Below are 20,202 nucleotides of genomic sequence, written 5' to 3' on the forward strand. Positions count from 1 at the left end.
ACACACACACACACACACACACACACACACACACACACACACACACACACACACACACACACACACACACCCTTACTATATCCATAACAAGTGAGATTAGCAAGGTCCTAGAATACAAGATCAAGATGCAAAAATCAGACAGACACACACACACATCCTTACTATATCCATAACAAGTGAGATTAGCAAGGTCCTAGAATACAAGATCAAGATGCAAAAATCAGTCCCCTGTGATTTTTTTTTCCCCATTCCTGGAACGTGAACTCAGGCCTGGACACTGTCCCTGAGTTTCTTTTCTCGAGGCTAGCACTGTATCACTTGAGCCACAGTGCCACTTCTGGCCTTTTCTGTTTATGTGGTACTCAGGGCTTCAAGCATGCTAGGCAAGCACTCTACCACTAAGCCACTTTCCCAGCCCCCCTGTGATGTTTTATATGTACAAGCCAGTTCTTAAATGATCAAATGTAATTAAATTGTTTCTTTTTCTTCCTTGTAGGGGAACCTATGACATTTTAGTAACAAAAGATAACCAGACACGATCTGTTGGTCAGTATGACAACCGTGGCAGTTTTGGCGAACTGGCTCTGATGTACAATACCCCAAGGGCGGCTACCATTGTTGCCACCTCAGAAGGCTCCCTTTGGGGATTGGTGAGTGAGAGAAATGGTTCCTCTTGCATACACACTTTTAATTCTCCTTACTTCTGGGCCTCTGACCTTGGGCTGTTGTTTCATATTATCTGTTCTACATAGTCACCTGCACAGTATCATGAAAAGTTCCATGCAACGATATCTTCCCATTCATTCCAAATGATTTATCAACAAATCATTTACTAGAAGTTACAAAGACGTGACTATATCTTCTGACCTTGTAGGAATATACAGCTTTTACTGTATGTTCTATTTTGATCAGACAAGGGTAGAAAGAGGAGAATAACACTCCATACCAGCAGCGTGGAAATCTATATGGCTAGCCACAGCTGTAATCCCAGCACCTGGAAAGGTGCAGAAATAGAATTATGAATTCAGGGCTAACCTGGACTACATAGTGAGATTTGTCTCAAGAAAAGAAGCAGTAGCCTAGAAAAACAAATGTTTTAGAAAGATCTACTAATAGCACTTTCCTTTTTTTTTGGTGGGAGGGAGGAGTCATGGGGCTTGAACTCTAGGCCTGGGTGCTATCTCTGAGCTCTTCAGCTCAAGGCAAGCACTCTTGTCACTTGAGCCACAGTGTCTCTTCCAGTTTTCTGGTGTTCATTGGAGATTAAGAGTCTCACAGTCTTTCCTGCCTGGGCTGGCTTTGAACCGTGATTCTCAGATGTCAGCCTCCTGAGTAGCTGGGATTATAGGCATGAGCCACCAGCACCTGGCAGCATTTTCCATTTTGAAATGTCCCAGTACTAATTTGTCTCTAAATTCACCATCTACCTGTTCACTGTTCATGTCAATATTCAATAGATTTAGATGGAGTACTTTAAGAAGGCTGATGGGCATAGCCTACAAAATCTGTAAATATCTTAGGCAAAACATTACTTTGATCCCTGTATCCTATTATGCACGACCCACATTGTTTCTGCCAGCATCAAGATTTGTATCTCCAAGTTTGTTTTGTTTTGTTTTTGCTGGTCCTAAGTTTGAACTCAAAGCCTGGGCCCTGTCCCTCAGCTCTTTGACTCACGGCTAGCACTCTACCACTGGAGCCACAGCGCCGCTTCTGACTTCTTCTGTGATTAATTGAGATAAAAGTCTCACAGATGCCGGGTGCTGGTGGCTCAAGCCTGTCATCCTAGCTACTCAGGAGGCTGAGATCTGAGGATTGAGGTTCCAAGCCAGCCTAGGCAGGAAAGGCCGTGAAATTCTTATCTCCAGTAAACTACCAGAAAACTGGAAGTGGTACTGTGGTTCAGTGGTAGGATGCTAGCCTTGAGATGAAGTGCTGAGAGACAGCGCTCATGCCCAGAGTTCAAGCCTCATAACTGACCCAAAGGAAAAAAAAAGTCTCACAGACTTTCCTGCCCAAGCTGGCTTCGAACTGCGATTCTTAGATTTCAGCCTCCTGAGGAGCTAGGATTACAGGTGTGAGCCACCAGCACCTAGTTATATCCAAAATTTGTAACTCTTCTTAAAATCTCCTCTTGTACAAATTGCACATTTTACTTTAATGTTAAAATCAGCAGTAGCTTGCTTCTGTTTTATCTTAAAGGTAGAATTAAAATGTGTACTATAAAATTAACAACATATTTCCTCAATGAAGACACATGTAAAAGACATGAAAGAGCATTTTACTGTGACATACTAATATTGGAAATAGTGTTCCTGAAAGATAAGGGAAGGAGAGACACAGTGGCTTTAAAATAGATTATATGGGCTGGGAATGTGGCTTAGTTGCAGAGTGGTTGCCTAGCATGCATGAAGCCTTGGGTTTGATTCCTCAGTACCACATAAGCAGAAAAAGCCGGAAGTGGGGCTGTGGCTCAAGTGGTACAGTGCCAGCCTTGGGCAAAAGAAGCTCAGGGACAGTGCCCAGGCCCTGAGTTCAAGCCCCAGGACTGACCAAAAAAGAATAGACCACTCAAGTCAGGCACCAGTGGCTCACACCTGTAATCCTAGTTAAACAGGAGGCTGAGACTAGGTTATGCGTATTCAGCCCCTGGATAGCTAGGAGTATAGGGATGATCCATGAGTCCTGGCTCCGGGCTGTTTTTTCACACAAGCATGTCCATTTTCTCTCTTGTAGGATCGGGTAACTTTCAGAAGAATCATAGTTAAAAACAATGCAAAAAAGAGGAAGATGTTTGAATCATTTATTGAGTCTGTGCCACTCCTTAAATCACTAGAGGTAATTCTAAGTAAAAATCTGTTAAAACTATTCCTTCTCTATTGTGTCGATACTATGAAATTCAGCTAAGTTCTTTTCCTTATAATCTGTGAGTGTCTCTATTGTTTAGGTGTCAGAAAGAATGAAGATTGTGGATGTAATAGGAGAAAAGGTTTATAAGGATGGAGAGCGCATAATTGCTCAGGTAAGTAGGGCCTTTGCATTGTTCCCCTCCTAGAAGTCACCAGGTGAAGGGCTAGTGCATTACTTCTCTTATCAGATGAATGAGAACTAGATCCGTTGGCCTGTAATTCCAGCATTTGAGAGGCCAAGGCAAAGAGGTGTCCTGAGTTTGAGGCCAGCCTGGACTGTGGAGTGAGCCACCTCCATGTCTTCCATTGTTGGGAGCTCATTGCAAGGGAATAAGGCACAGTGCCCACGCAGTCCTTTGGTGTACAGCCCATTGCTCTGCATCTCCCTGAGATATTCAGACCTCTTGCTTCCACCCGCCTTCCTTGGGCTTTTAATTTCTGTTCTTTTAGGTATTTGAAGATCACCTTGAGTAATCTTCATTCCTTACTGTTAAAACCTGAATAAGATGGGGAAATTGGTGCCCTCTACCTTCTCTCTGTTTGATATGAAGACATCCTGTTGTCTAGCAACAGTTCTTAGATTTCTGTAATTAACTAGCCTAATGTCTTTTCTGTTTCCTCTGTGCCTGTTTCTCATGTTATTTTTTGATTCTGAAAGAAACACCAGCCTAATCTATTGTAATTAATTCTTTGTAACCATAGAAGCGGCTCATATCTGTAATTCTACTCAAGAAGCAAAGGTGCCGGCTGCCAGTGGCTCACACCTGTAATCCTAGCTACTCAGGAGGCTGAGATCTGAAGATCACAGTTTAAAGCCAGCCCAGGCAGGAAAAGTCCATTAGACTCTTATCTCCAATAAACAACTAGAAATTGGAAATGGCACTGTGGCTCAAGTGGTAGAGCTCTTGCCTTGAGCTGAAGAACTCAGGGACAGGCCCTGAGTTCAAGGTGCAGGACTGCCCCCCCAAAAAAACAAAAATTCCCATTAGTGCTGGGTACCAGTAGCAGACACCTATAATCCTAGCTACTCAGAAGGCTGAGATCTCAAGATCACAGTTCGCAGCCAGCCCAGACTCTTACCTCTACTAAACTACCCAAAAAGCCAGAAATTAAATTGTGGTCCAAGTGATAGAACATTAGCCTTGAAGCAAAAGCAGCTCAAGGACAGTACCCAGGCCCTGATTTCAAGCCCCCCAGGACTGGGGGGGGGGATCCAATCGGAACTAATAAAAAATGGTGTCTAAATAACATCTCAAAATGTTCTGTTAATTCTTTTAAATTTGCCTCAGCTTCCCTGTGTAATCCTGGCACTTAGAAAGCTGAAGCAAGGTGATTAAAAATTCAAAGCCAACCTAGGCACATACCAAGATCCTGCCTGTCTCAAAAATAAATAATAAACTGGATGCTGATAGCTAACACCTGTAGTCCTAGCTGAGATCTGGGGATCATAATTTGAAGCCAGCTTGGGCAAGAAAGTTCATGAGGCTTATTTCCAGTTAGCTACCATAAAGGCAAAAGTGGAACTGTGGTTCAAATAGTAGATCGTCAGATCTTTAGCAGAAAATATCACTGGGCGCTGGTGGCTCACACCTGTAATCCTAGCTACTCTGGAGGCTGAGATCTGAGGATCAAGGTTCAAAGCCAGCCCAGGCAGGAAAGTCTGTGAAACTCTTATCTCCAGTAAACCACCAGAAAAGCAGAAGTGGCGCTGTAGCTCAAGTGGTAGAGCACTAGCTTTGAGCTGAAGAGCTAAGGGACAGCACTCAAGCCCAGAGTTCAAGCCCCACGACCGACAAAAAAAAAAAGTGAGCATGTGAGGCACAAGTTCAAGCCCAGGACCATCACCAAAAAAAAAAGAAAAAAGATTATCTCTGAATCCCAATCTCCCAGAGTAGACACAGTCACACTTTTATTTTATTGTTAGTTGTGGATCTTTAACTCAGGGCCTGGGTGCTGTCTCTGAGCTCTTTTTGATCAGGGCTAGTGCTCTACTAATTTGAGCCACAACATCACTTCCAGTTTTCTGGTAGTTCATTGGAGCTAAGAATCTCACAAACTTTCCTGCTTGGGTGGGCTTTGAACCACAATCTTTAGATCTCAGCCTCCTGAGTAGCTAGGATGACAGGCGTGAGCCACCAGCTCCCAGCTCACCTTACATTATTGAATAGCAGTCTTGGTTACTAGTCTTTGATTATCACAGGTTTAAATAGGAAACCAACCTGAGAGTCAGAACAGCAATGCTCTGTACAGTTGGTAGCCTGGGTGTATTCCAAGGAGAAGGTGAATACTTAAGATGTGTCAGTCATAGTTGGGTTCATGCTCTTAGTGATCAGAATTTTCAAGTTTTATTCTGAATTTGTATTTTTCTTTTTTTTGGTCATGGGGCTTGAACTCTGAGTGCAGTCCCTGAGCTCTTCAGCTCAAGGCTAGTTCTACCACTTGAGCCACAGCGCCACACTTATTCTGAATTTGTTAGCCATTGATTCACTTGAAAGGTTTAGAAATAAATACAGATGAAGCCCAGGCAGTGAAAAAGTTTATTTTTCTGGTTCTCTTCAGTGCTATGTATTGCTCTGACTTGACCTCTTTTCCTGCAGGGTGACAAGGCTGATAGTTTTTTCATCATAGAATCTGGCGAAGTGAGCATTTTGATAAGAAGCAAGGTGAGTTTTTGTGTGGTGATGTGACGGTGGAGATTATTTACTTTAAATAATCTGAACTGTGTTTTGTTCTATCAAAACGTCATTAATATGTGACTGCCAGAGGCCCACCCATGTTTAAACCCATTCATTAATACAGATGTAGAATATTTAAAGCCCGGTACCAGTGGTTCATGCCTGTTATCCTAGCTGCTCAAGGGGCTGAGATCTGAAGACGGATGTTTAAAGCCAGTCTGGGCAGGAAATTCCATGACTCTTTATCTCCAATCAACCAAAAAAAATCCAGAAGTGGAGATGTGGCTCAAGTGGTAGAGCAGTAGCCTTTAGCACAAAAGCTCAAGGACAGTGGCCAATCCCTGAGTTCAAGCCCTACAACTGGCACAAGAAGAGAAATTTTGTCATCCATTAGGAACGGCCAAGTGGTAGAATGCTTGCTTAGCACATGTAAGGCCCTGAGTTCAATCCCTAGTACCATGAAAAAAAATGTGTAAGACAGGTACAGTCTCAAATGGGCTGGGAAGGTGGCTCAGTGGTAGAGTGCTTGCCTTGCATGCTCAAGGCCCTGGGTTCGATTCCTCAAGCACCACATAAGCAAAAAGAAAAAAGCCGGAAGTGGAGCTGTGACTCAAGTAGTAGAGCACTAGCCTTGAGCTGAAGAGCTGAGGGACAGCGCCCAGGCCCAGAGTTCAGGCCCCACGACCGGACCTCCCAAAAAAAATACTCAAAATGAGTCAAGGGCTGGGTGCCAGTGGCTCACACCTGTAATCCTAGCTACTCAGGAGGCTGAGATCGGAGGATCACAGTTCAAAGCCAGCCCAGGCAGGAAAGTCCATGAGACTCTTATCTCCAATAAAACCACTAGAAAACCGGAAGTGGCGCTGTGGCTCAAGTGGTAGAGTACTCGCCTTGAGCTTAATTGCTGAGGGACAGCGCCCAGGCCTAGAGATCAAGCCCCATGACGGACCAAAAAAAAAAAAAAGAGTCAAGGTTGTGGTTTGTAATATATGAGAAGATTGTCATTATTTAGAATTAGCAGAAGACTATGGTTTTTCTATTGCACCTCAGTAGTCTGCATCTCTAGAAGTATGTATAATTCCCAGAAAATGTTCTGGGAATGAGAATGTGGCTTAGTGGTAGAGTGCTTGCCTCGCATGCCTGAAACCCTGGGTTCCATTCTTCAGTACCACATACACAGAAAAAGCTGGAAGTGGCACTGTGGCTCAACTGGTAGAGTGCTAGCCTTGGGCAAAAAGAAACTCAGGCCCTGAGTTCAAGCTCCATAAAATAGCAAATAATAAAAATAAATAAATAAGAGCCAGGCATTGGTGGCTCAGCCTATAATCCCAGCTATTAGGAGGCCAAGATCTGAGGATCGCAGTTCAAAGCCAGCCTTGGCAGGAAACTCAGTGCAACTCTTATCGCCAATAAACTACCCAGAAAACCAGAAGTGGCACTGTGGCTCAAGTGGTAGAGTGCTCGCCTTTAGCTGAAGAGCTGAGGGATATCCCACAGGCCCAGAGTTCAAGCCCCATGACCAACAAAAGAAAAAGAAAAAAACTGGTCTGTACCTTAGCTCTTGATGGGTATTCATTACCTAAAAGATGTTAAGACCTGGAAGGAGCCCCAGGTAAAATCCATGGGGTTTCCATGGTAGAGTTTCTGAAAAATTTGAGTGCATGTAACTGGCCATGTCCAACTTTAATCCAGGTCATCTTCTCTTTCTGCTGTAGACGAAAACAAGCAAGGATGCTGGCAGCCAGGAGGTTGAGATTGCCCGCTGCCATAAGGGGCAGTACTTTGGAGAGCTTGCACTGGTCACCAACAAACCCAGAGCGGCTTCAGCATACGCAGTTGGAGATGTCAAATGCTTAGGTAAGAAAATTCTCTCTTTTCCTAATGTGCAGTGTTGTTTTCCTGTCAGTAGCTTTAACTTACTCTGTCAGTTCTCACTTGTATCTAGGCCTGGGCAGTTTGACCAATCAGAAATGAATGTCTTTTTTTTTTTTTTAAATTTTATTGTCAAGGTGATGTACAGAGGGGTTACAGGGCTGGGAAGGTGGCTTAGTGGTAGAGAGCTTGCCTAGCATGCATGAAATCCGGGGTTCAATTCCTCAGTACCACATACACAGAAAAGGCTGTGGCTCAAGTGATAGAGTGCTAGCCTTGAGCAAAAGAAGCTCAGGGACAGGGCTTGAGTTCAAGCCCCAGGACTGGCAAAAAAAAAAAAAAAAACAAGACATGCAAACAGGTGGCTTCTAGACTCGTTGACCCTCAGATAACACAGACCTGCTGTGTTTATATAGAAACATCTCTCTTCCCACCCACCAGTACCCACTCTCCCAAAGCCTATAATCTCCTACCACATGGGGATATGTACAACAAAGTCTCTATGAGGAAAATGACTCCAACTATTCATTGTATCTCTCCTTCATCTCTCCTCTTCACGATGCAGTTATGGATGTTCAAGCATTCGAGAGGCTTCTGGGGCCCTGCATGGACATCATGAAGAGGAACATCTCAAACTACGAGGAGCAGCTGGTGAAGATGTTTGGCTCCAACATGGATCTGGTTGACCCCGGAGAGTAGCCATGCCACATTCCCAGAGCCTTCTCAGCGTGACACCAACATCTTCTGGTCAGCCACAGAACACACACAGAAAAACAGACACGACAGAACTGTTCCTGCTGTTACCATGGCCGCTGCCATTGCTGTGGTTACGGGCATTTAGACAACTTGAAAGTCAGCACTAAAGGATGGACAAGAGGTTCCACCTCCACCTCCACTTTGCTTCTGAAAAGCCCATTAGACCACTTGTAATGATTACTCCAACCCAGTTTTCACATCTTTGGTTCAGAATGGCATGTCTCTCCAACAAATTTTAAGTGCCTGATAAAAAGTCCAAAGTGTAAAACATCCTCCTTTTCCTCTCTCGCTGCTACTATTGCTTTTTTGGAAGTTACTCACAGTTCTGCAGAAACCTGTTAAATAACTTTAGACACCTTCTTCTTCCCATCTTTCTTAAGGGAGGAACTGTTGTAGCTTTCAATCTCCTCATCTGTCTTTTGAGAAAGTCCCACAGTTGGTTCACTGTTGCTGCTTTTGGTTTTGTAATGGAAAAGGGCAGCACCTGTCATGGAGGTCCATGGTCCAGCGTTGTTGTACTGTCTGCTGACAGCTGCACACCTAACAGCTGTCTGTCTCCAAGCCCTCAGTGATACTTAGCGAAAGACCCTGTTAGAGGGCCCTAGCAAGTCAGTACTCCAGAACAGATTAAAAAGTCACTAGGGCCCATGGTAGAGCAGTAAATTTGGAATCAGTGCATTGAGCCAGGAAAGGTTTTCTGGGTTTTGTTTTGGTTTTTTTTCTGTTGTGTTTTAAACAGATTTTTATTTTGTTTAATCTCCATGTAGTTTGCATGAACAGATGTCTGAGGAGCCAACGGTACCAGTTAGCTCAACTGGCTAGAGAACCAAGAAGCCAGGGTCTGGAGGTGTCAATGCTTTCTCTGACCTAAATACTTGGCTGCCACTTCTCAGTTCCTATTGCTGCTTCTGGTTAAGGGCAGTACACTGACAACAGGTTTTGCGACACAGAGAGCCCTTTCCTTCAACTTCTGAGTTCATTGTTGCATAGCTTGGCTATGGATCATCCATTTTTTTCAACTCTTTAAGAAAGTTATTTTTAAAAAGAAACTATTGGTCTAGGGCATTCCCCTTGGACATATTAGTATATGTGGAGTTTATCAGCTGACTCAGGCATTCATTGTAAAAATTGATTTGTTTCAAGAAATTGGCTTCATTAGAGGTGTATCTCAGTGGTAGAGTGCTTTCCTAGCATGTGCAAGGCCCTGGGTTTGATCTCCAGCACTGAAAAACAAAAAAAAACTCACTTACAGAATTACTGTGAAGTCCCTTCTAGTCAAAATGTTGGGATAGGTGGCATTCTATCTGTTAATCCTCAAGGAACATAATTTAGATAGTATTTAAACTTTTTAAGCCTTTTAATTTATATTAAGTAGAATTCTAATCATTTTAATAGCTACAGTTTAGAATGAAAATTTTTTCCCTCAGAATGACAGGTTCAGAGGCTACAAGGGATCCTATAAATAATGTGAAATTTGCACAAATTCAAATATTGTAAGCCAAATTTATATTAGCTCAATAGACCCTCTCCACTATGATTCTTTTCTTGATAACATGTTCATTTCTCAGTAAATCCTTAAGCAATTATGTGCTGGAGCTTGAATCATTCCTGATATTGATAATGATGGAGCCCATTATAATACCATCATCATCCATGTAAGACTGTCTGCTTTTGCCATGGACACAGTTGCCAAGAGATTTCAGAGTGGGTAGCCCCCCCCCAACTTGGTAATTCCTCCTCCTTTCATGTGTTCCATGAAGTAAAAGCAAGACTCTTTCAGACTGCCTCCCTTGCAACTTTTAGAATCTTGAAAGGCTATAACTAATACTCGAAACCAGGCAGCTGAGCACTGGGAAAACCCAGGCAGTAATCCTACCTTTTCCTAAGGGTCTTCTTTTCTATCGTGTTGCTTTATTCGTCAATAAATTCAGAAAGTAGACCTTGCACTTTGACAAGAAGCATTCCTGTTTTTTGTAATGAGGAAAAAGGTACATTAGGCTTCAGGAGTAACACAAAAATCCAGCCCCAAACCTAGTAGGGACTATATAAAAAACATTGAGCAGATAACCCCATCTCTACCCTCAATGCCAGCATTGGTTAGGGCTGGCTCTGAATCTTGTGCCAGTTACTCCTGCAGACTACAAGGGATGGGCCTTCTCATCCTGCTCCTCCCACATCCCAGTTTTCAGTCTAGTCTTCCCATTCAGAGTCCTCCCTGACACCCCAGGTTTGCTAATGGTTGCTGTTTTACAGAGTAGAATTCATAAGTGACAACAGGTCATCAGTCTAGAATCCTCACTTGGAAGCAGGAGACCTGTGGTGGGTTGAGCCAAGAATACATCAAGCTTGAGGAGAGAGGAGAGGAGACATTCAAGAGAATAATGTGAGTAAAAAAAGACATAGCCATAGCACCATGCCAGGACCTGACAGTGTTCCAGTTCTTTTTCCAGCTTGGAGAGTCAAAGATGGCAAACCCAAGTTTGAAGATGGCTGAGGTGTCTACATTGTGCCAGGCAAAGCCCTCCATTTGATGATTTAGCCTCTCAAGAAGGAGCATATGTTGGGAAGAGATTCCTTGTTAACTGTTTCATGTTCTCTTCTAAAGGTTAGAACTTTACCTCTTCTTTTCTGACTTTATAGTCTTTTTTTTTTTTTTGATGAGAAGAATATTCCAAAGGTCCATGAGGTCCAACCTGCAGTATTGTTCTTCCTTTTGGTCCCCAGATACCCCACTCACTCTAGTGATTAAATTCTCTGAAGAAAGGGTTTATGTATTTGTATCCTCTTAGTTCACAGTCTTCATGTATAATTATATGTCACTGCTGTAGATGGCCAGAAATCAGGGTAGAGCTTTTTTTTTTTTTTTGAGCAATTTCATGAGCGAATTCAGCAGCAAAGTGGCAAGAAAAGTTTCTCCAGCTAGAGAATCTGATTGCCAAGACTCACAATAAGAGTAGTCAGAGATGCTATTGATACCCAGTGACACTCATACACAGCAGCGTTTTGTGGTGTGTCACAGTGTATGAGCAATCTTTTGTCATTGAGGGAAAAAAAAAGTGCAGATACTTTGCACAGAGAGAAAGGAGAAGGATCTATGAATGTCATCTTTCGTCTTTTCTGTTTCAGTTGGTTGATGTTAGAACTTTGTTTTAACATGCACTTGTAAACCATTCTTGCCAAGATCTGACCTTTTTTTTTGTTTTCACCACTACCATTACCTCTTGTTCCTCCTGTCTTGATTGCTGACGATCCTCAGTGACTCTAATGTCTATTTTATGGGAAACAGCCTTCCCATGGGTTTCCTTTTACACACTGTAGGGCTATCTTTATACTTTAAAACAATTTAAAAAAAAAAGGATGAAAACTGTCAGTAACCTCATGAGGTATTTGCAGAAAATCATTTAGCCCACCTTGAGTAAAGGATAGATTCCTCTTTTGTTGTTGTTGTTGTTGTTGTTTTTAAGCTCACTGTAATTAAAGAAACCTAATTCAGCATTATTGTGCTACCTCAAAGGTTAAAAAAAATATATTTTAAGATCATCTTTTGGTCCTAAGTTCCACACACAGTGTTTGAAATGTCTTTCAATTGGAATTATTTTATAAATTGTTGGGGGTAAATCTTATTTTAACCTATTTTACACTTGTATTTTAATCTTAGAAGAAAAGGGGTTAGAAAGCAAACAAGACTTGCTCTGTGGTATTGAAAATATAGTTTAAAGTCATTAAGAGTTAAATCGTTGTTTGCCATAAAGAAGCTTGAGGTTTTGGTTTTTGGTTGTTTTTGTTTATGTTTTTTAAAGGAAACTCTAGGGCTTGGCTTCACTCTTGGTTAATAAAGGCTGACAAATCCTGTGTGACTTCTTGGTCTTAGTGTCTTCTGTCTTGTGTCATATTTTTTCTCTTTTAGATTCCAAGGCCTGTTAGTCCTCATCTAACAGTACACTGTAGAATTAGTCTATAAGCCCTTGAAAAGTAGAGAAAGACATGAACATGTGCCCTAGTCAGGGTTCTACAGAGAAGCAGTCATGGAGGAGAGGTGCATTTGTAACGAGGAATTGCCTCACATGAGTATAGACAGGCAGGCAACATTTCAGAATCTGCAGGGGTGAGTTATACAAGCTGGAGACCTAGAAGTGGCATAGTTTAATTCTAGTCCAAGTCCAAAAGCCTGAGAGATAGCAGAGCTAATGGTTTAATTCTTGTCTGAAGGTCAACAGAAAGAGTTGATGTTTCTATTTGAGGCTGTGAAGGCAGGAAAAAAAGCCAGTTCAAAGGTAAGTCAAAAAGGGACGTTCTGTCCTGCTTAAAGAAGCTGAGCTTTTTTATTCAGGCCTTAGACAGTTTGGATTAGGCTCACTCACCCTTATTAGGGAGAACAATGCTTTCTTCAGTCTGTTAAATGTTTTACTTCTTTTTTTTTTTAATTTCCAGTCCTGGGGCTTGAACTCAGGGCCTGGGCACTATCCCTGAGCTGCTTTTGCTTGAAGGCTAGTATTCTACCACTTGAGCCACAGAACCACTTCCGGATTTTTCTGTGTATATGATACTGAGGAATGGAACCCAGGGTTTCAAGCATGGTAGGCAAGCACTCTACCACTAAGCCACCTTCCCAGCCTGTTTTACTTCTATTTTGTTTTTGATGGTACTAAAGTTTGAACTCAGAACCTCACACTTGTTAGGCAAGTGCTATACCACTCAATCCACACCTCCAGCCCCCAAGTCAAATATTTGTCATTCAAAAATGTTCTCGTTGGGGGGCTGGGAAGGTGGCTCGGTGATAGAGCGCATGCCTTGCATGCCAGAAGCCCTGGGTTCGATTCCTCAGCACCACATAAGCAAAAAGAAAAAAGCCGGAAGTGGCGCTGTGGCTCAAGTGGTAGAGTGCTAGCCTTGAGCTGAAAAGCTGAGGAACAGCGCCCAGGAAAAAAAAAAAAAATGTTCTTGTTGGGCCGGGCACTGATGGCTCACGCCTGTAATCCTAGCTACTCAGGAGGCTGAGATCTGAGGATCACAGTTCAAAGCCAGCCTGGGCAGGAGAGATCGTGAGACTCCTATCTCCAATAAACCACCAGAAAACCGGAAGTGGCGCTGTAGCTCAAGTGTAGAGTGCTCGCCTTGAGCTGAAGAGCTGAGGGACAGCGCCCAGGCCCAGAGTTCTAGCCCCACGACGGACCCAAAAAAAAAATGTTCTCATTGAAGTGGTGCTGTGGCTCAAGTGGTAGAGCGCTCGCCTTGAGCTGAAGAGCGCAGGAACAGCGCCCAAGCTCAGAGTTCAAGCCCCATGACCGACCCAAAAAAAAAAGACAAAAGAAATCTCAAAAATGTTCTCGCAAGCTGGACACCAGTGGCTCACACCTGTAATCCTACCTACCTAGGAGGTGAGATCTAAGGATCACTAACAATTTCCCTGGAATAGTCTTTCCTTCCTTTCTTTTCCAGTCGTGAGCCCTGAACTCTCAGCTCAAGGCTCAAGGCTAGTGCTCTACTACTTGAGCCTCAGTGCCACTTCTGGCTTTTTCTGCTTATGTGATGCTGAGGAATCGAACTCAGGGCCTCATGTATGCAAGGCAAGTACTCTACCACTGAGCCACCTACCTTCCCAGCCCCTGGAATGGTTTGATTCTCTCAGTCTCTGCCTCCTGGTAGCTGGAATTACAGGCATAAATCACCACATCTGCCCTGCTTTTCTCTCTGGGCTATTTCGTTGTTTTGTTAGTGTTGTTTTGTTTTGTCTCTTTATTAAATAAGTGTAAAATATACAGTGCCTCCCACAATTCTACCAAGCATCATATGCTCAGTTACAGAAGCATTCCCGTGAATGGAAATCTGTGAAAGGAAAAGAAAAAAGCTAGATTTGTGATTTGGAGGATGCCTACCACATAAAGATTCCTTAGAAATCTCAGGGCTGGGAACGTGGCTTCATGGTAGAAGGTTTGCCTAGCATGCATGAAGCCCTGGGTTCGATTCCTCAGTACCTCATACATAGTGCTGTGACTCAAGTGGTAAAGCACTGGCCTTGGGCAAAAGAAACTCAGGGACAGTGCCCAGGCCCTGACTTCAGCCCCAGGAATGGCAAGAGAGAGAGAGAGAGAGAGACTGGGTACCAGTGGCTCACGCCTGTAATCCTAGCTACACAGGAGGCTGAGATCTGAGAATCATGGTTCAAAGCCAGCATAGACACGAAAGCCTGTGAAACTAATCTCCAGTTAACCACCAGAAAACTGGAAGTGGTGCTGTGGCTTAAGTGGTAGAGTGCTAGCCTTGAGCTGGAGAGCTGAGGGACAGTGCCCAGGCCCAGAGTTCAAGCCCCAAGACCAACAAACAAAAAGAAAAAAACAAGAGAGAGAAATTGTCATCTCCATGCTAGTCATTTGAAATAGTATGAGAAAGGTTGGTCAGAGATGGATGCCTGTTTTGGCCTCATTGCTTTCTGTGATGGCAGGTGTCAAAAATCCATTATTTTGCTGGGTGCCGGTGGCTCATGCTTGTAATCCTAGCTATTCAGGAGGCTGAGATCTAAGGATTGAGTTTCAAAGTCAGCAGGGGCAGGAACGTCTGTGAGATTTTTTGTTGTTGTTTGTGAGGCTTGAACTTGGCCTGGTTGCTTTCCCTGAGCTCTTCAATTCAAGGCGAGTGCTCTATCACTTTGAGCCACAGCGCCACTTACAGGTGGTTAATGGAGATAGGAGTCTCACGGACTTTCCTGCCCCGGCTGACTTTAAACCATGATCTTTAGATCTCAGCCTCCTGAGTAGCTAGGATGACATACGTGAGCTACTGGCACCTGGCATGTGAGACTCTTATCTCCAATTCACCACCAGAAAACCAGAAGTGGCACTGTGACTCAAGTGGTAGATCACTCACCTTGAGCTGAAGAGCTCAGGACAGTGCCCTGGCCCAGCATTCAAAGCCATACAACCAACAAAAATAAAAAATAGACGTTTGGCCGGGCGCTGGTGGCTCACGCCTGTAATCCTAGCTACTCAGGAGGCTGAGATCTGAGGATCGTGGTTCAAAGCCAGCCCGGGCAGGAGAGACCGTGAGACTCCTATCTCCAATAAACCACCAGAAAACCGGAAGTGGCGCTGTAGCTCAAGTGGTAGAGCGCTCGCCTTGAGCTGAAGAGCCGAGGGACGGCGCCCAGGCCCAGAGTTCAAGCCCCACGACCGACAAAAAAAAATAGACGTTTGCCAGTCAGCCCTTAGGGATGGATGTTGACACAAAAAGCACCAGCCAAACACCTTTATCCTGCTTGGCAATAGGCCTGCTCCTTTCTCCCTCTGCAGACCTGCACTGAGTCAAGGTGCAAAAATCACTCTATTCTGTATTGTTAGGGTCCAGCAATAGCCTTTCTATCCAATTCCTCCAAGGCTGTTTATTCTTTTTATCTAGTAAACAGGTAAAGAGAGAACAGGTACTGGTGCTGGTGATTCACAATTGTAATATTAGGCACGCAGAAGGTTGAGATGTGAAGATTGTAGTTCGAAGCCAGCCAAAGGCAGACAAATTTATGAGGCTCTTATTTCCAACTAAAACCAGCAAAAAAGGGCTAGAACTGGAAGTGTGGCTCAAGTGGTAGATAGATGAGTAAAAAAAAGCCAAGTGAGAGCAAGAGGCCCTGAGTTCCAGCCCAGTCCTGGAAAACACACACACACACACACACACAGGAGAAATGAATGAGTAAAAACCGGCCAGATAATGGTCAGACTGGATAAATCACTGGCATTGGTGTAAGGAGTACCTCCAGCACAGACTCTCATTCCTGTCCTGAGCCCACTGTACCTGGAACAACTGGAGGAGGTACCTGCAGCTGAGTCTCTTCCTATAGAATGAGGTCTTTGGGACAAGTGCAGATAGATGCTAAAACAAGAAAACACCTTAGTGGCGCTGCAATTTGCCAATCTGGCCAGCAGGGGTCAGGCCATATCTGGATTACCTTAAAGTTTCTGGCTTTTTGTCCTAGGAGTGTATAACCAAATCCAGTATGAGGAGCTCAAAGTTGAGTCAGTCAGTACCCTTGTCTCAAGGGGCAATCCTGCCCAATACAGCTGTATTTTATTCTTTTGTGTGTGTGTGTGTCGGTACTGAGTCTTGAACTCAGGGTTTTGCTGCCCTAGCTGCTTAACTTTTTTTTTTTTTGGATAGTCCTGGGACTTGAACTCAGGGCCTGGGCACTGTCCCTGAGCTCCTTTGGCTCAAGGCTAGTGCTCTGTTTTAAACCACAGCTCCACTTCTGGGGCTTTAGTGGTTAATTGGAAATAAGAGTCTCTACAGACTGTCTTGCCCTGGCTAGCTTTAATCTACAATCCTCAGATCTCAGCCTCTTGAGTAGTTTAGGATTCTAGGCATGTCTAGTGTAACTTTTTTTTGGGGGGGGGTCCGGTCATGAGGCCTGTACTCTGGGCCTGGGCGCTGTCCCTCACCTCTTCAGCTCAAGGCTAGCGCTCTACCACTTGAGCCACAGTGCCACTTCCGGCTTTTTTCTTTTTGCTTATGTGGTGCTGAGGAATCAAACCCAGGGCCTCAGGCATGCAAGGCAAGCGCTCTACCACTGAGCTACCTTCCCAGCCCCTAGCATAAGTTTTTTTACTCATGGCTGGTACTTTTATCACTTGAGTCACACTTCCACATCTGGTTTTTGCTTGTTAACTAAGAATAAAAGTCTCACAGACTTTTCTTTCTTTCTCTTTTTTTTTTTTGGTGACAGTCCTAGAGCTTGAACTCAGGGCCTGAGCACTGCCCCTGAGCTTTCTGACTCAGAGCTTGTGTTTTATCTCTTAAGCCACAGATCCACTTTGAGGTTTTTTTTTTGCTAGTTAATTGTAAATCACAGGCTTTCCTGTCAGGCTGACTTCAAACCACAATCCTCAGATCTCAGCCTCCTGAGTAGCTAGGATTGTAGGTGTGAACCACTGGTGCTTGCCTAGGCTGAAGCTTTAGTCCTGAACTCTTTTTCCCACAAAGATGTAGTTGAATGGGAGCTTGTGCCCCTCAAACCCTGAAACTTAGACAACTACCTTAAACTCAAGGTGGCCCCATTCTGCTAACAATTCCTGCTGGCCAGAGAAGAATAGATTGGAACCCTCATACTGGCCCTTAGATTGCACCTCTGGTGTGTTTTTGTTTTGATTTTGGCTGTGGGGTTTGAACTCAGGGCCTGAGAGCTATGCTATCCTCGAGTGTTTTTGTTTTGTCGGTCATGGGGCTTGAACTCTGGACCTGAGCTGGCATTGTCCCTGAGCTCTTCAGCTCAAGGCAAGCACTCTACCACTTGATATACAGCACCACTTCTGGTTTTCTGGTGGTTAATTGGAGATAAGGGTCTCACAGACTTAACTGCCCAGGCTGGTTTTGAACCTTGATCTTCAGGACCTAGCCTCCTGAGTAGCTAGGATTCCAGACATGAGCCACCAGCACCTGGCCTGCCCATCATAAACAGAAAAAGCCAGAAGTGGCACTATGGCTCAAGTGGTAGAGCTCTAGCCTTGAGCTGAAGAGCTGAGGGACAGCATCCAGGCCCAGAGTTCAGGCCCCAGGACCAACAACAGCAACAAAAATAGTGTCAGACTTCTAGATAGTGTTCACCTTGTTGTAGTCCCTGTCTTTGCCTAAAGGTCCCTCACTCACCTCTGCAGGATCAAGGGCCAACCCCAGAAAGGGGTTGGGGTCCAACTGCTGACATTTTTGTCCTGTGTTCGGTCCAATACTGGAATGTCTGGCTCACTACCTCTACTCTCTGACACAGAACTGGTTTCCTAACTTAGCCCCAGCAGGGTTAGACTCTTATTCCCTAACCCAGGGAGGGCTTCTAGCCTTGTGTGAGAGAACAAGTTCAAAGAACAGGCTCACAAACAAAAAGTGTCAGCTAAGGACACAGTAAGAGTAAGGGGTGGAGCTCACCCAGCCTGGGCAGTCTTCCAATACAATGGGAATTTCTTAGTTGTCCCCTCCAGGCTTTGTACTGTCTGGACGTGTTGGGGACAATGTGTGCGTGTCTAGGACGTGCTGGAAACCACCTCCACTCTGGTCTTTGTAGGATCCTTTTCTTAGTAATTTTCCTGCCTTTGGGTTCTGGGAAAATATCTTAAGGAATGGTTTGTAGCAGCCACAGCCAGTTCCTCCCTTCCTCCATGGCCCAGGTTCAAAGAGGGTGAGGGAGACGTGAGTCTTCCCATGTTTTCCACTGAAAGTTGCATAGGTAACCCTGAGGCAGTGGGGGCTCGGGGAAGACTTTAGACTTAGCAAGAATGGAGTTGATGAGGTTGGGAATGTAGCTGAGTGGTACAGTGCTTGCCTAGCATGAACCCATGAAACCCTGGGTTCAATTCCCCAGCACCAGATAAGCAGAAAAGGCTGGAAGTGGCACTGTGGCTCAAGTGGTAGAGCACTAGCCTTGAGCTGAAGAGCTGAGGAACAGCACCCAGGCCCAGAGTTCAAGCCCCACAACTCCCAAAGATAAAAGAATCCACACAGCAGGCTCTACTGTCACCCCTCTGTCCACCCTTCCACATGCACTTTTTTTTTTTTTGCCAGACCTGGGTTTGAACTCAGGGCCTGGACACTGTCCTTGAGCTGCTTTTGCTCAAGGCTACTGGTAAAGTGCTTTACCAGTTGAGCAAGGCAAGCACTCTACCATTAAGCCACATTCCCAGCCCACACAAGTACTTTTTACATAACTTTTTGTTGTTGTTGTTGGTCCTGGGGCCTGAACTCTGGGCTTGGGCACTGTCCCTCAGCTCTTCAGCTTAAGGCTAGCGCTCTACCACTTGAGCCACCTTTGTCCACCATCTACTGTTTTTGTGTACTCTCTACAGCTGTGTGTGTGTGTGTGTATACATACCAGTATTGGTGGCTCAAACTCAGTGCTTTGTGCTCTTGCTTGGTTTTTTGGCTCAAACCTGGTGCTCTACTACTTGGGCTACACCTCCATTTGCAGTTTTTTTTTTTGTTGGTCGTGGGGCTTGAACTCTGGGCCTGGGCGCTGTCCCTCAGCTCTTCAGCTCACGGCGAGCGCTCTACCACTTGAGCTACAGCGCCACTTCTGGTTTTCTGTTGGTTTATTGGAGATAGGAGTCTCACGGTCTCTCCTGCCTGGGCTGGCTTTGAACCTCGATCCTCAGATCTCAGCCTCCTGAGTAGCTAGGATTACAGGCGTGAGCCACCAGCGCCCGGCTCATTTGCAGTTTTTTAATCTTTTGTTTGTTTTTCTGGTTAATTGGAGGTAAGAATCTCACAGACTTATTTGCTTGGTCTAATTTCCAATTAGGATCCTCAGATCTCATGTTCCTGAGTCACTAGGATTATAGGCTTAAGTCACCAGCCCCCTCCTCCCTACCAGTCCTGGAACTTGAACTCAGGGCCTGGGTGCTGTCCCTGAGCTTCTTTTGCTCAAGGCTACCTCTACCACTTGAGCCACAGAGCCACCTCTGGCTTTTTTTCTTAGTAGTTTATTACAGATTAGAATCTCATGCATGGGCTGGGAAGGTGACCCAGTGGTAGAGCTCTTGCCTTGCATGCATGAGGCCCTGGGTTCGATTCCCCAGCACCACATATGCAAAAAGAAAAAAAGCTGGAAGTGAAGCTGTGGCTCAAGTGGTAGAGAGCTAGCCTTGAGCTGAAGAGCTGAGGGACAGCACTCAGGCCCAGAGTTCAGGCCCCACGACCGGACCCCCCCCAAAAAAAATAAATAAAATAGAATCTCATGCACCTTTCTGCCTGTGCTGGCTTCGAACCAGGATCCTCAGATCTCAGCTTCCTGAGTAGCTAGGATGACAGGCAGAAACCACCGTGTATGTCTCTTAACAACTGTTCACAATCCAGGCCTGTCCATCCATGGGCTAGCATGCCCAACTTCCCAGTTTGCCTCTGGTTTTCTGGATGTTGGCCCTGCCATTTCCCGCATCCTGGGGAAAGCACCTCATTGCCAGGCCAACCAGGACTATTAAATGATCTACCTGTCTCCCACGCGTCCTGCAGTTGACTCATTCCCA

At 44.7% G+C, this 20,202-nt stretch overlaps 1 protein-coding gene across 1 annotated transcript in view; it reads left to right on the top strand.

Moving 5' to 3' along the window:
- The window catches only part of Prkar2a (protein kinase, cAMP-dependent, regulatory, type II, alpha), a gene marked incomplete at its 5' end in the record, with an annotated part of 26,979 nt that extends 17,608 nt beyond the window's left edge, over positions 1-9,371 (top strand). The window contains 6 exons of the mRNA XM_013028064.1: positions 497-650; positions 2,737-2,838; positions 2,948-3,022; positions 5,507-5,572; positions 7,300-7,441; positions 8,022-9,371. Coding sequence (XP_012883518.1) covers positions 497-650; positions 2,737-2,838; positions 2,948-3,022; positions 5,507-5,572; positions 7,300-7,441; positions 8,022-8,155 — 673 coding nt within the window. The remainder of the gene's footprint in view (positions 1-496; positions 651-2,736; positions 2,839-2,947; positions 3,023-5,506; positions 5,573-7,299; positions 7,442-8,021) is intronic.
- Positions 9,372-20,202: the final 10,831 nt, after the last annotated feature.

The sequence above is a fragment of the Dipodomys ordii genome, unplaced genomic scaffold (genome assembly GCF_000151885.1).
Source record: "Dipodomys ordii isolate 6190 unplaced genomic scaffold, Dord_2.0 Scaffold107, whole genome shotgun sequence".
Lineage (NCBI taxonomy): Eukaryota > Metazoa > Chordata > Mammalia > Rodentia > Heteromyidae > Dipodomys > Dipodomys ordii.